The sequence below is a fragment of the Entelurus aequoreus genome, linkage group LG18 (genome assembly GCF_033978785.1).
Source record: "Entelurus aequoreus isolate RoL-2023_Sb linkage group LG18, RoL_Eaeq_v1.1, whole genome shotgun sequence".
Taxonomy (NCBI): domain Eukaryota; kingdom Metazoa; phylum Chordata; class Actinopteri; order Syngnathiformes; family Syngnathidae; genus Entelurus; species Entelurus aequoreus.
In genome coordinates this window covers 48,349,865-48,367,213 of record NC_084748.1, presented here as the reverse complement: position 1 = coordinate 48,367,213, position 17,349 = coordinate 48,349,865, and the positions used below count along the sequence as shown (strand labels likewise).

At 37.7% G+C, this 17,349-nt stretch overlaps 2 protein-coding genes across 2 annotated transcripts in view; one reads left to right on the top strand and one right to left on the bottom strand.

Moving 5' to 3' along the window:
* si:ch211-243a20.4 (uncharacterized) overlaps positions 1 to 17,349 on the bottom strand; it is a 57,459-nt gene that overhangs the window by 30,564 nt on the left and 9,546 nt on the right. Inside the window, exons 2-3 of the mRNA XM_062027319.1 lie at positions 16,395 to 16,709; positions 520 to 585 (exon numbers count right to left, since the gene is read on the bottom strand). The gene's annotated coding sequence lies outside the window, so the exon portion shown is untranslated. The remainder of the gene's footprint in view (positions 1 to 519; positions 586 to 16,394; positions 16,710 to 17,349) is intronic.
* si:ch211-243a20.3 (uncharacterized protein LOC100151507 homolog) lies at positions 2,921 to 16,684 on the top strand. Its single transcript, XM_062025964.1, has 4 exons — positions 2,921 to 3,012; positions 8,988 to 9,081; positions 12,544 to 12,673; positions 16,411 to 16,684. Exons 1-4 carry the CDS (start codon positions 2,941 to 2,943, stop codon positions 16,682 to 16,684), a joined length of 570 nt encoding a protein of 189 aa, XP_061881948.1. The 5' UTR covers positions 2,921 to 2,940.

Sequence of the window (17,349 nt, the reverse complement as noted above, 5' to 3'; positions counted from 1 at the left end):
CCCGCCTCTATTGACACTTGTCTTCTTCTGTCTTTAGTCCCGCCTCTATTGACACTTGTCTTCTTCTCTCTTTTGTCCCGCCTCTATTGACACTTGTCTTCTTCTGTCTTTTGTCCCGCCTCTATTGACACTTGTCTTCTTCTGTCTTTTGTCCCGCCTCTATTGACACTTGTCTTCTTCTGGCGGTGGCCTGGACCTCAGGTTCTCTGCGTCGGCGCCAAGTCTGAGCTCACGTTCAGACGCCGCAGAACATCTGGACGCCATTCAAGTGCAGAAAAGTCACGCTCACTTCATTCCTCACGGTTGACAACGCGGCTGAGCCTGCAGCAACTTCAACTTGTTTCAGTGAAAGTAGGAAGACGGCGTCCATCATGACTTGAAGTGCGTGCGTCTGAGCAACCGCATGTGCTGACTCGCCAAACAAAATGATGTAAGACCAATGTTTTTAATGAAAATGTGTGCGCAATATATTTTCATATATGTTCAATTTAATATGTCCAATCATATAAATATACACACCTTTCAGACGATTGTTCCGGAACGTTCTGAAGTCTTCCCATCCAACCTGATGGAGCTTGAGAGGTGCTGCAAAGAGGAAAGAGAGAAAGTGCCCAAAGATAGGAGTGTCAAGCTTGCTACTTTTCATCCACAATAAGACCTGCGTTAGGCCACGCCTCCCAAACTACTTTTCATCCACAATAGGACCTGCGTTAGGCCACGCCTCCCAAACTACTTTTCATCCACAATAGGACCTGCGTTAGGCCACTCCTCCCCAAATAATTTTCATACATATTAGGACCTGCGTTAAGCCACGCCTCCCAAACTACTTTTCATCCACAATATGACCTGCATTAGGCCACGCCTCCCAAACTACTTTTCACACACAATAGGACCTGCGTTAGGCCACGCCTCCCAAACTACTTTTCATACACAATGGGACCTGCGTTAGGCCACGCCTCCCCAAATAATGTTCATACATATTAGGACCTGCGTTAGGCCACGCCTCCCCAAATAATTTTCATACATATTAGGACCTGCGTTAGGCCACGCCTCCCCAAATAATTTTCATACATATTAGGACCTGCGTTAGGCCACGCCTCCCAAACTACTTTTCATACCCAATAGGATCTGCTTTAGGCCACGCCTCCCAAACTACTTTTCACACACAATAGGACCTGCGTTAGGCCACGCCTCCCAAACTACTTTTCATCCACAATAAGACCTGCGTTAGGCCACGCCTCCCCAAACTACTTTTCATCCACAATAAGACCTGCGTTAGGCCACGCCTCCCCAAACTACTTTTCATCCACAATAAGACCTGCGTTAGGCCACGCCTCCCCAAACTACTTTTCATCCACAATAAGACCTGCGTTAGGCCATGCCTCCCAAACTACTTTTCATCCACAATAAGACCTGCGTTAGGCCACGCCTCCCCAAACTACTTTTCATCCACAATAAGACCTGCGTTAGGCCACGCCTCCCCAAACTACTTTTCATCCACAATAAGACCTGCGTTAGGCCACGCCTCCCCAAACTACTTTTCATCCACAATAAGACCTGCGTTAGGCCACGCCTCCCCAAACTACTTTTCATCCACAATGAGACCTGCGTTAGGCCACGCCTCCCCAAACTACTTTTCATCCACATTAAGACCTGCGTTAGGCCACGCCTCCCAAACTACTTTTCATCCACAATAAGACCTGCGTTAGGCCACGCCTCCCCAAACTACTTTTCATCCACAATAAGACCTGCGTTAGGCCACGCCTCCCCAAACTACTTTTCATCCACAATAAGACCTGCGTTAGGCCACGCCTCCCAAACTACTTTTCATCCACAATAAGACCTGCGTTAGGCCACGCCTCCCAAACTACTTTTCATCCACAATAAGACCTGCGTTAGGCCACGCCTCCCCAAACTACTTTTCATCCACAATAAGACCTGCGTTAGGCCACGCCTCCCCAAACTACTTTTCATCCACAATAAGACCTGCGTTAGGCCACGCCTCCCAAACTACTTTTCATCCACAATAAGACCTGCGTTAGGCCACGCCTCCCAAACTACTTTTCATCCACAATAAGACCTGCGTTAGGCCACGCCTCCCCAAACTACTTTTCATCCACAATAAGACCTGCGTTAGGCCACGCCTCCCCAAACTACTTTTCATCCACAATAAGACCTGCGTTAGGCCACGCCTCCCAAACTACTTTTCATCCACAATAAGACCTGCGTTAGGCCACGCCTCCCAAACTACTTTTCATCCACAATAAGACCTGCGTTAGGCCACGCCTCCCCAAACTACTTTTCATCCACAATAAGACCTGCGTTAGGCCACGCCTCCCAAACTACTTTTCATCCACAATAAGACCTGCTTTAGGCCACGCCTCCCAAACTACTTTTCATCCACAATAAGACCTGCGTTAGGCCACGCCTCCCAAACTACTTTTCATCCACAATAAGACCTGCGTTAGGCCACGCCTCCCCAAACTACTTTTCATCCACAATAAGACCTGCGTTAGGCCACGCCTCCCCAAACTACTTTTCATCCACAATAAGACCTGCGTTAGGCCACGCCTCCCAAACTACTTTTCATCCACAATAAGACCTGCTTTAGGCCACGCCTCCCAAACTACTTTTCATCCACAATAAGACCTGCGTTAGGCCACGCCTCCCAAACTACTTTTCATCCACAATAAGACCTGCGTTAGGCCACGCCTCCCCAAACTACTTTTCATCCACAATAAGACCTGCTTTAGGCCACGCCTCCCAAACTACTTTTCATCCACAATAAGACCTGCGTTAGGCCACGCCTCCCAAACTACTTTTCATCCACAATAAGACCTGCGTTAGGCCACGCCTCCCCAAACTACTTTTCATCCACAATAAGAGCTGCTGGCACAAAACATGGGAGCCAGAAGGAGAGGAAAGAAGGATTAGAGGCACATGATACCAGAGGAAAATAGAAAAGACTTTTATTGTCATTGCAGCGTTGGACACTACAAATACTTTGAATTGGTGAGTATGTTTTTCAATGATTAATACTAGAAGTGCAGTACAGTGGGTAGTAACATGCCATTTTTTTAAATTATTGTGTGTAATGTGTATACAACAACATGTAATACTTGGTATTATTGTGTGTAGTGCGTATACAACAACATGTAATACTTTGTATTATTGTGTGTGGTGCGTATACAACAACATGTAATACTTTGTATTATAGTGTGTGGTGCGTATACAACAACATGTAATACTTTGTATTATTGTGTGTGGTGCGTATACAACAACATGTAATACTTTGTATTATTGTGTGTGGTGTGTATACAACATGGTGTTATGGAAGGCAGGCTAGTAGCAGGCTGCACTGTGAGGAGGTGACATGTTTCCAGCAGATGTGAGACAACATCATGTTTGCAGCTCTCTCCACCTCCATGAATATATTATTACAAGACACAAACACTGAGTCACTGGATTACAGATATCCTGTGTGAATAATAATAATAATAATAATAATAATAATACACTCTTGTCACGAAGATGCATGCAATTATCTTAACACCTGGGAAGTTATTCAATAATTTACAACTTCATTATAGGCTAATAATGAATCAATAATAATTAGGGTCCGCTTTGTACTGGTTACAAAGGAACCTATTGTATTTGTAAGGTTTTATTATTATTATTATATTATATATTCTTTCTTTATTATTCCGCCGCTTTGCGCACTACTTTGCCCCCCTTAACATGCTTCAAAACTCACCAAATTTTACACACACATACAAAGTGGTACAGCACACTTTAGTCAAAAAAACCAAACCCCAAAAATCAAAACTGCTCTCTAGCGCCCCCTAGGAAGTAAATTGCCTCTAACTCCCACTAGGGACCTCTATGTAGGTCTCACTTAGACCTACCTTTCATAATTTCACATCCTCGGGCAAAAACCAACAGGAAGTTGGCAATTTCCCCTTCAAGACAAAAAATGACTAAAAACACTCATTTTTGATTTTTGAGCTGTAATTTGACCCCCTTAAAATACTTCAAAACTCACCAAAATTCTCACACACATCGGGACTGGTGGAAATTGCGATCTAAAAAAAAAACCGAACCCCAAAACTCAAAATTATGCTCTACATAATTTTTTAAAAAAAAACAGAGAAAAAAACTGCTCCTCAGAGGAAAACTCGGACAAAACTGCTTGTAACTTCCGGTAGGAACGTCTTAGAGACATGAAACAAATACCTCTATGTAGGCCTCGCCTAGACCTACATTTCAAAGATTGACATCCTTCAGCAAAAATCAACAGGAAGTTGGCAATTTCCCCTTCAACACAAAAAATGACTAAAAACACTCATTTTTGCCTCTTTGAGCTGTAATTTGACCCCCTTAAAATACTTCAAAACTCACCAAACTTTTTACACACATCGGGCCTGGTAGAAATTACGATCTAAAAAAAAACCGAACCCCAAAACTCAAAATTGCGCTCTAGCGCAATTTTTTAATAAAACAGAGACAAAACTGCTTCTCAGAGGAAAACACAGACAAAACTGCTTGTAACTTCCGGTAGGAACGTCTTAGAGACATGAAACAAAAACCTCTATGTAGGTCTCACTTAGACCTACATTTCATAGATTGACATCCTTCAGCAAAAATCAACAGGAAGTTTGATATCCCCACTTCAAAACAAATTTTTTTTAAAAAGCGGTCACCAAACATCAAACATTATCTCCTCTGAGCGCGTTTGTCGTTTTGGCTTCAAACTACTACAGGAGAGAGATTGAACCCTTCTGATTAAAATTTGGCGAAAGTGTTTTAATAAGTGCTACGGTTTTGATTTTACGAGCCTTCAAAGAAAAGAACCACTGTGCCGCAGCACCTAGGAAAAAAACACAGACACAACTTCCTCTAACTCCCAGTACGAATATCGTAGAGACATGAAACAAAAACTTCTATGTAGGTCTCACTCAGGACTACCACTGGACAAAAGTATTGGACACCTAGGACTAGCACCTGCCAAAATGCAGACCCGACCAACGCTGCTTGCAGCTTTAATATTATATATTCTTCCTTTATTATTCCGCCGCTTTGCGCACTACTTTGCCCCCCTTAACATGCTTCAAAACTCACCAAATTTTACACACACATACAAAAAGTGGTACAGCACACTTTAGTCGAAAAACCAAACCCCAAAAATCAAAACTGCTCTCTAGCGCCCCCTAGGAAGTAAATTGCCTCTAACTCCCACTAGGAATGTCGTAGAGACATAAAACAAAAACCTCTATGCAGGTCTCACTTACTTAATTTCACATCCTCGGGCAAAAACCAACAGGAAGTTGGCAATTTCCCCTTCAAGACAAAAAATGACTAAAAACACTCATTTTTGATTTTTGCGCTGTAATTTGACCCCCTTAAAATACTTCAAAACTCACCAAAATTCTCACACACATCGGGACTGGTGGAAATTGCGATCTAAAAAAAACCCCGAACCCCAAAACTCAAAATTGTGCTCTACATAATTTTTGAAAAAAATAGAGAAAAAAACTGCTCCTCAGAGGACAACTCGGACAAAACTGCTTGTAACTTCCGGTAGGAACGTCTTAGAGACATGAAACAAATACCTCTATGTAGGTCTTGTCTAGACCTACATTTCATAGATTGACATCCTTCAGCAAAAATCAACAGGAAGTTTGCTATTCCTCCTTCAAAACAAAATTTTTGTTACAACCGGTCACCAAACATCAAACGTTATCTCCTCTGAGCGCGTTTGTCGTGTCGGCTTCAAACTGCTACAGGAGAGAGATTGAACCCTTCTGATTAAAAGTTGACGACGGCGTTTTGATACGTGCTACGGTTTTGATTTTACGAGCCTTCAAAGACCCGCAGCACTGATGCTGCACCGGTGCCAAAAATGACAACGAAACATGCAATTTCTTCTTTTTTGTCCTCAAAATTCTACACACAATACCCTATAATGACAATGTGAACTCAGACACAACTTCCTCTAACTCCCAGTACGAATATCGTAGAGACACGAAACAAAAACGTCTATCTAGGTCTCACTCAGGACTACCACTGGACAAAAGTATTGGGACACCTAGGACTAGCACCTGCCAAAAGGCGGACCCGACCAACGCTGCTTGTTATAATTAAAGCTGCAAGCAGCGATGAACGGAACCGACTTTGAGGGCTCATAAAATCCAAACCGGAGCAGTAATTAAAAGTCTTTCATCAACTTTTAATCAGAAGGGTTCAATCTCTCTCCTGTGCTAATTTGAAGCCGACACGACAAACGCGCTCAGAGGAGATAACGTTTGAAAAAAGGTGACTGTTTTAAACATACTTGCCAACCCACCCGGATTTTCCGGGAGACTCCCGGAATTCAGCGCCTCTCCCGAAAACCTCCCAAAAGACATTTTCTGACGAAAATCTCCCGGAATTCAGCCGGAGCAGGAGGCCACGCCCCCTCCAGCTCAATGCGGACCTGAGTGGGGACAGCCTGTTTTTACGTCCGCTTTCCCACGATATAAACAGCGTGCCTGCCCAATCACGTTATAACTGTAGAATGATCGAGGGCGAGTTCTTGGTTCCTTATGTGGGTTTATTGTTAGGCAGGGTCATTAACGTCCTCCCAGCGCGGTAACAACACACAACAACAGCAGTCACGTTTTCGTCTACCGTAAAGCAGTTCGTCTGCCGTAAACAGCAATGTTGTGACACTCTTAGTGTAAACAAGACAATACTGCCATCTAACTGAAATTCAAGTATTTATTTTATTTATATGTATAATAAAATAAATATATATATGTATATATATATATATATATATATATATATATATATATATATATATATAGCTAGAATTCACTGAAAGTCAAGTATTTCATATATATATATATATATATATATATATATATATATATATATATACATATATATATATATATATATATATATATATATATATATATATATATATATATATATATATATACATATATGAAATACTCGAGTTGGTGAATTCTAGCTGTAAATATACTCCTCCCCTCTTAACCACGCCCCAACCACACCCCAGCCCCGCCCCCGCCCCCACCCCCAACCACGCCGCACCCCCCCGGAATCGGAGGTCTCAAGGTTGGCAAGTATGGTTTTTACACAACTTTTGTTTTGAAGGGGGAATTGCAAACTTCCTGTTGATTTTTGCTGGGGGTTGTCAGTGTATGAAATATAGGTCTAAGTGAGACCTACACAGAGGTTTTTGTTTCATGTCTCTACGACATTCCTACCGGGAGCTACAGGCAGTTTTGTTTGAGTTCCTAGGGGGCGCTGGAGCGCAATTTTGAGTTTTGGGGTTTGGTTTTTTTGATAAGATCGCAATTTTCGCCAGTCCTGATGTGTGTGAGTTTTGAAGCATGTTAAGGGGGTCAAATTACAGCTCAAAGAGGCGGCGGTATAATAATAAAACACTAGAAATACAATAGGGTCCTCCGTCCCAAAGGGACTCGGTCCCTAATAATAAATACTGAATATACACACATACATACATACATACTGTACATATACACATACAAACATATTCTTGAATGATAGTCTAAATTCACAAAGAAAACAATTCAAAGCACTCAAGAACTGATCTACTAAGAGCCCAAATAACAAGTGCTAAATAGCACGTGCAAACTATTAATCAATCAATCAAAGATGATCTATATAGTAGTTTTATATATCTGAAACTAAAACAAATAGTAGGTGATCCACTAAGACTGCATGTACAATGGATAGCAGGTGCAAAAGTGGTGCAAACTGCACTATTTATTTAATATTTTGCGTGTACTACCGGCGGTCACCATGGAGACACTCATTTACTGCACATCCACGTTGTTATCATGCTCCATCCTGTGGTGTTTCCTTGTATCGTGTAATATAATATAAAATAGAATCTGGTGGGGCGTCCAGACTTTTTCCACTGAGGGCCGCACACTGAAAAATCAAAGCAGGCGGGGGCCATTTGGATCTTTTTCATTTCCAAAAGCCAATATTTGTTAACCTTTAGTTTGGTCCCGTGGACCCTGATTTTAAAAAATAAGTCACATTATAATTTGTCATTTAATTTTTTTCCCACGTTTACATTTCTAGATCAACTTCAGATCTACCTGATGATAAAAAGTTTTTATTTCATGTTTCATGCCCTCTTCGTCAGAACATTTTTTTTTTATGGACAAAATATGCAAACTTTGCATAAAATTATAGCCTACTTATTTTTTATTAAACAAAGTTAGCAAGACTCGTGTAGGATTTAAGGCAATGTTTCTTAACCATAGGGCCGGGGCCCATTGTTGGGTCTGGGTGCCCCTCAGAGGGCCTCCAAAAACATGTGTTTCGCAGCGGTACTCAGATGTAATACAGTGTTCCACCACTTGAGGCAGTAATGAAAATATAAAAACAAACTCAGCGCAAGAATTATGACTAAAGTGGTGAATTTGCACTTTCATTTTATTGACAGTTAATTTAAGAAACATATATAAATATTATCATTATTTATAATGTATTTATTTATTTTAGCACTGCATAGTTTATTTTTCGTCACTTTTTTTGAGTATAAAAACAAATTAAAGTCATAGAGAAGTTTCTTCAGCGCAAGAATTATGACTAAAGTGGTGAATTTGCACTTTCATTTTATTGACAGTTAATTTAAGAAACATATATAAATATTATCATTATTATTTATAATGTATTTATTTATTTTAGCACTGCATAGTTTATTTTTCGTCACTTTTTTTGAGTCTCTAGTTTTGCAGTATATTTGATTATTTGTTTTTGTAATCAGCCTGACCTAAGGCTTGGTAATAATATTTGTGTTTTCTTATGAACTGTAAGTAGGTTAGATAATATTTGAGTGGGGCCCCGGGGCCCTCTGTAGTGGACACATTGGGCCCCGAGGTGAAAAAGGTTAAATGAATTCGGGGAAAAGTAAATGTGTTTTCCTCTTCTGCTTCCACAAGCTGGTCATGAACGCTCACTGGCTGCTGACGGTGGTTGCCGTAGCAACGGAGGCCCGTTTGGATGATGACGGACATTGGAACTATAGAGAAGGAGGTAAGACTTCATTATGATGTCATATTAATATCATTATTATATTATTATTGATATTATTATTATGATGACGGACATTGGAACTACAGAGAAGGAGGTAAGACTTCATTATTATATGATATTATATTAATATCATTATTATATTGTTATTGATATTATTATTATGATGACATACATTGGAACTACAGAGAAGGAGGTAAGACTTCATTATTATATAATATTATATTAATATAATTATTATATTATTATTGATGTTATTATTATGATGACATACATTGGAACTACAGAGAAGGAGGTAAGACTTCATTATTATATAATATTATATTAATATCATTATTATATTATTATTATGATGACGGACATTGGAACTACAGAGAAGGAGGTAACACTTCAGCCAAGACTTCTTACAGGCATATCAATATTACGTTTGTAATATCATAATTATATCATTATAAATATTATTGTGAATATTATTATGTCAGCTGACAGAGTGGATGTGACAGAGCAAATTTTTATATTATTATGAATATTATTATTATGAATATTACTATGAATATAGTTTTTTATGAATATTACTATTATGAATATTATTATTATGAATATTACTATTATACATATTATTATTATGCATATTACTATGAATGTTATTTTTATGAATATTATTATGAGTATTGCTATGTATATTATTTTGAATATTATTATTATGGATATTACTATGAATATTATTATGGATATCATTATGAATATTATCACGAATATTATTATGGATATCATTATGTATATTATTATTATGAATATTATTATTATCAATATTACTAAGAATACTATTGTAAATATTATTATGAATTTTACTATGGATATTATTATGAATATTATTATTATGAATATTATTATTATAAATATTATTATTATGCATATTACTATGAATGTTATTTTTATGAATATTATTATGAGTATTATTATTATGAGTAATGATATGTATATTATTATTATAAATATTATTATTATGCATATTACTATGAATGTTATTTTTATGAATATTATTATGAGTATTATTATTATGAGTAATGATATGTATATTATTTTGAATATTATTATTATGGATATTACTATGAATATTACTATGGATATCATTATGTATATTATTATTATGGATATTATTATTATCAATATTACTAAGAATACTATTATAAATATTATTATGAATTTTACTATGGATATTATTATGAATATTATTATTATTATGAACATTATTATGAATATCATTATGAATATTATTATGAATGTTGTTATTATGAATATTACTATGACTATTATTATGAATGTTATTATGACTATTATTATGACTGTCACGGGGGGGTTTTGCGGCTCACTGCGGGGTCGTTCTCCCGGGAATGCAGAACGGAAAATCTCCGGACGACAGCGTGAGGTAGGAGATGATTTTAATCTTCTCAAGAAATCTTGGCAGGGCATGAGGTAAACAAACAAACTATGGCTTGGAACAAACACGAAACAGTGGCATGAAACAAACAGCATAAACTATGGCGTGGAACAAACACGAAACTGTGGCATGACACAAACAGCATAAACTATGGCGTGCAACAAACACAAAACTGTGGCATGAAACAAACAGCATAAACTATGGCGTGCAACAAACACAAAACTGTGGCATGAAACAAACAGCATAAACTATGGCTTGGAACAAACACAAAACTGTGGCATGAAACAAACAGCATAAACTATGGCGTGGAACAAACACAAAACTGTGGCATGAAACAAACAGCATAAACTATGGCTAGGAACAAACACAAAACTGTGGCATGAAACAAACAGCATAAACTATGGCGTGGAACAAACACGAAACTGTGGCATGACACAGACAGCATAAACTATGGCGTGGAACAAACACAAAACGGTGGCATGACACAAACAGCATAAACTATGGCGTGGAACAAACACAAAACTGTGGCATGAAACAAACAGCATAAACTATGGCGTGGAACAAACACGAAACTGTGGCATGAAACAAACAGCATAAACTATGGCTTGGAACAAACACGAAACTGTGGCATGAAACAAACAGCATAAACTATGGCGTGGAACAAACACGAAACTGTGGCATGAAACAAACAGCATAAACTATGGCTTGGAACAAACACGAAACTGTGGCATGAAACAAACAGCATAAGCTATGGCTTGGAACAAACACGAAACTGTGGTATGAAACAAACAGCATAAACTATGGCGTGGAACAAACACGAAACTGTGGCATGAAACAAACAGCATAAACTATGGCTTAGAACAAATACGAAACTGTGGCATGAAACAAACAGCATAAACTATGGTTTGGAACAAACAAGAAACTGTGGCATGAAACAAACAGCATAAACTATGGCGTGGAACAAACACGAAACTGTGGCATGAAACAAACAGCATAAACTATGGCGTGGAACAAACACGAAACTGTGGCATGAAACAAACAGCATAAACTATGGCTTGGAACAAACACAAAACTGTGGCATGAAACAAACAGCATAAACTATGGCTTGGAACAAACACAAAACTGTGGCATGAAACAAACAGCATAAACTATGGCTTGGAACAAACACAAAACTGTGGCATGAAACAAACAGCATAAACTATGGCATGAAACAAACACGACTTACGTGGACACGGCACGACTCGAACAATGACGCCAGGCCGACTGACTGGCAAAGGCAGGCTTAGATAATGCCTCTGATTAGTGCTCGCCAAGCAGGTGAGCGGGCGGACACTAATCAGAGCCAGGTGGGAATAATAAGTAACCATGGTAACCAAACCAAACTCAGAGATGTCACAAACAGGAACTAAAAGAGTCCAAAGCTAACAGAAAATGACAATGACTATTATTATTATGAATATTATTATGAATGTTGTTATGAATATTACCATGTCAGCTGACAGAGTGGACGTGACATCAGAGCAATTATGAATATTATTATGAATATTATTATGACTATTATTATGAATATTATTATGACTATTATTATGAATATTATTATGGATATTATTATGACTATTATTATGGATATAATTATGAATATTATTATGACTATTATGATTATTATTATGCATATTATTATGGATATTATTATGAATATTATTATGGATATTATTATGACTATTATTATGCATATAATTACGGATATTATTATGAATATTATTATGGATATTATTATGACTATTATGAATATTATTATGAATATTATGAATATTCTTATGGATATTATTATGGATATTACTATGGATATTATTATGACTATTATTATGCATATAATTATGGATATTATTATGAATATTATTATGAGTATTATTATGGATACTATTATGAATATTATTATGAATATTATGAATATTGTGATGTCAGCTGACAGAGTGGACGTGACATCAGAGCAATTATGAATATTATGAATATTGTGATGTCAGCTGACAGAGTGGACGTGACATCAGAGCGCAGCGTGACTCAACTTTTGGATGTTTGGGGGAAACAAATCTTCAAGGAGATCAAGACTTTGCTGCAATCTCAACCCAACACTCTTCTACCTGACTACTCCAGGTACTTCAAATACTACTAATACTAATTTTACTGCATTCTACTGACATGTACCTTCAAATACTACTACTAATAATACTATTACTTTTACTGCATTCTACTGACTTGTACCTTCACGTTAAATGATGTGGAGGGCCACATAAATGATGTGGTGGGCCACATTAAATGACGTGGTGGGCCACATTAAATGATGTGGGGGGCCACATTAATTCATGGGGAGGGCCACATAAATGATGTGGTGGGCCACATTAAATGATGTGGGGGGCCACATTAATTCATGGGGAGGGCCACATAAATGATGTGGTGGGCCACATTAAATGATGTGGGGGGCCACATTAATTCATGGGGAGGGCCACATAAATGATGTGGTGGGCCACATAAATGATGTGGTGGGCCATAATAAATGATGTGGAAGGACAACTTAAATGATGTGGAGGGCCACCTTAAATGATGTGAAGAGCTACATTAAATGATGTGGAGGGCCACTTTAAATGATGTGGAGGGCCACTTTAAATGATGTGGAGGGCCACTTTAAATGATGTGGAGGGCCACCTTAAATGATGTGAAGAGCTACATTAAATGATGTGGAGGGCCACATTAAATGATGTGGAGGGCCACTTTAAATGATGTGGAGGGCCACCTTAAATGATGTGAAGAGCTACATTAAATGATGTGGAGGGCCACTTTAAATGATGTGGAGGGCCACTTTAAATGATGTGGAGGGCCACAATAAATGATGTGAAGAGCTACATTAAATGATGTAAAGGGTCACCCTAAATGATGTGGAGGGCCCCTTCAAATGATGTGGAGGGCCAACTTAGATGATGTGGAGGGTCACCTTATCTGATGTGGAAGGCCACCTTAAATGATGTGGAGGGCCAACTTAATTGAACTGGAGGTGTATGATGTATGAAACATGAATGATGTATGAAACATGAATGACATATGAAACATGAATGACGTATGAAACATGAATGACATATGAAACATGAATGATGTATGAAACATGAATGACGTATGAAACATGAATGACCTATGAAACATGAATGACGTATGAAACATGATGTATGAAACATGAATGACCTATGAAACATGATGTATGAAACATGAATGACGTATGAAACATGATGTATGAAACATGAATGACGTATGAAACATGAATGACCTATGAAACATGATGTATGAAACATGAATGACGTATGAAACATGAATGATGAATGATACATGAATGACGTATGAAACATGATGTATGAAACATGAACGCTGTATAAAATTTGTTATATGAAACATGAATGATGTATGAAACATGAATGACCTATGAAACATGATGTATGAAACATGAATGATGTATGAAACATGAATGATGTATGAAACATGGACGACGTATAAAACATGAACGCTATATGAAACATGAACGATGTATGAAACATGAATGATGTATGAAACATGGACGACGTATGAAACATGATGTATGAAACATGAATGACCTATGAAACATGATGTATGAAACATGAATGACATATGAAACATGATGTATGAAACATGAATGACGTATGAAACATGAATGACCTATGAAACACGATGTATGAAACATGAATGACGTATGAAACATGAATGATGTATGATACATGAATGACGTATGAAACATGAACGATGTATGAAACATGAATGACATATGAAACATGATGTATGAAACATGAACGATGTATAAAATTTGTTATATGAAACATGACGTATGAAACATGAATGACGTATGAAACATGAATGATGTATGAAACATGAATGACCTATGAAACATGATGTATGAAACATGAATGACATATGAAACATGAATGATGTATGAAACATGGACGACGTATAAAACATGAACGCTGTATGAAACATGAACGATGTATGAAACATGAATGATGTATGAAACATGGACGACGTATGAAACATGATGTATGAAACATGAATGATGTATGAAACATGGACGACGCATGAAACATGATGTATTAAACATGGACGATGTATGAAACATGAACGATGTATGAAACATGAATGATGTATGAAACATGGACGACGTATGAAACATGATGTATGAAACATGAATGATGTATGAAACATGGACGACGCATGAAACATGATGTATGAAACATGGACGATGTATGAAACATGATGTATGAAACATGAATGATGTATGAAACATGGACGACGCATGAAACATGAACACTGTATGATACATGAACGATGTATGAAACATGGACGACGTAAGAAACATGAATGACGTATGAAACATGAATGATGTATGAAACATGAGTGATGTATGAAACATGGACGACGTATGAAACATGATGTATGAAACATGAACGATGTATGAAACATGAGTGATGTATGAAACATGGACGACGTATGAAACATGAACGCTGTATGAAACATGAACGATGTATGAAACGTGGACGACGTAAGAAACATGAATGACGTATGAAACATGATGTATGAAACATGAACGATGTATAACATTTGTTATATGAAACATGACGTATGAAACATGAATGACGTATGAAACATGAATGATGTATGAAACATGAATGACCTATGAAACATGATGTATGAAACATGAATGACGTATGAAACATGAATGATGTATGAAACATGGACGACGTATAAAACATGAACGCTGTATGAAACATGAACGATGTATGAAACATGAATGATGTATGAAACATGGACTACATATGAAACATGAACGCTGTATGAAACATGAACAATGTGTGAAACATGAATGATGTATGAAACATGGACGACGTATAAAACATGAACGCTGTATGAAACATGAACGATGTATGAAACATGAATGATGTATGAAACATGGACGACGTATGAAACATGATGTATGAAACATGAATGATGTATGAAACATGGACGACGCATGAAACATGATGTATGAAACATGGACGATGTATGAAACATGAACGATGTATGAAACATGAATGATGTATGAAACATGGACGACGTATGAAACATGATGTATGAAACATGAATGATGTATGAAACATGGACGACGCATGAAACATGATGTATGAAACATGGACGATGTATGAAACATGATGTATGAAACATGAATGATGTATGAAACATGGACGACGCATGAAACATGAACGCTGTATGAAACATGAACGATGTATGAAACATGGACGACGTAAGAAACATGAATGACGTATGAAACATGAGTGATGTATGAAACATGAGTGATGTATGAAACATGGACGACGTATGAAACATGATGTATGAAACATGAACGATGTATGAAACATGAGTGATGTATGAAACATGGACGACGTATGAAACATGAACGCTGTATGAAACATGGACGACGTAAGAAACATGAATGACGTATGAAACATGATGTATGAAACATGAACGATGTATAACATTTGTTATATGAAACATGACGTATGAAACATGAATGACGTATGAAACATGAATGATGTATGAAACATGAATGACCTATGAAACATGATGTACGAAACATGAATGACGTATGAAACATGAATGATGTATGAAACATGGACGACGTATAAAACATAAACGCTGTATGAAACATGAACGATGTATGAAACATGGACAACGTATGAAACATGATGTATGAAACATGGACGACGTATGAAACATGATGTATGAAACATGAACGTGTCCAACAAGTCCCTGCCTGCGATGGATGACGTCATGAGGAACGCAGTACCTTGTACTCCCTGCAGGGTGCGCCCTCTCTCCGAGACCATCCACGACTTGTTGCGAGAAGTCTCTCTGCTGCGTCAGCGAATCAGCGAGCTCTCCCGTCGCCTAGCAACTCTGCAGCCCTTCCTCCGTCGCCATGGCTACCGCGAGGCGTGGGACGGCCTGGCTCCGGCACGTCGGAGTCCGTCAGGAGACGCGCAGGAGCAGGAGCAGGAGCAGGAGCAGGAGCAGGAGCAGGAGCAGGAGCAGGGCCGCTGGCGAGGGGGGACGCGGCGGGCCAGGCTGCTGCAGTAGATCATCCATTTTCTACCGCTTGTCCCTTTATTGATGTAAAATATACTTTTTATATTAAGCAACTAAAAAGTTAAACATTTCACTGTGGAAGTTTGATGAAAAAATATGCATGAAAATAATAAAAATAGTAAACACATTTAATACAAATGACTGAAAATGGCTCCACAGCAGCTGTGCCATGTTTTAGCCACAAGAGGGCGACATTAATCTACAAACAATTGAAAATGAGCTCAACATTTTAAACAACAAAAACGCTGCTAACAGTTATTATATTTTACCAACAGTTAATTCATATTTCAACAAATAATTATCTTTATTCGTCACAATTATAAGTAAAATGACCAAAGACCCAATAAAATGTTTTAGCGGGGAATTGCCCATAGGAACGTGAGCGCCCTCTAGCGGTCACCTATAAGACATATTCCATGTAAGTTTTTTAAGTGCACAAAACTACAGATTAAATGGTAAATATAATCAAATTATAAATTAAACTGGAACATTTTTGAACAAATATTTCATAATTTGGCACGAAAACCTCATTTTATGCTTATCAACAAAAAAAAGTTTGATTCATGGAATTTTTTGTGCCATATTATATAAATATGAATTTTTTTTTAAAAAAAATCATGAATTAATGAATGAAATGTGAAAATATTTATAAGATT

What these genes read in the sequence shown, in the direction of transcription:
- si:ch211-243a20.3 (XM_062025964.1), top strand. Translation starts at nt 2,941, where the DNA reads ATGATACCAGAGGAAAATAGAAAAGACTTTTATTGTCATTGCAGCGTT. An exon ending in ACTACAAATACTTTGAATTG is followed by an intron (nt 3,013 to 8,987) that starts GTGAGTATGTTT and finishes TGCTTCCACAAG; the next exon opens with CTGGTCATGAACGCTCACTG. An exon ending in CTTCTACCTGACTACTCCAG is followed by an intron (nt 12,674 to 16,410) that starts GTACTTCAAATA and finishes TACTCCCTGCAG; the next exon opens with GGTGCGCCCTCTCTCCGAGA.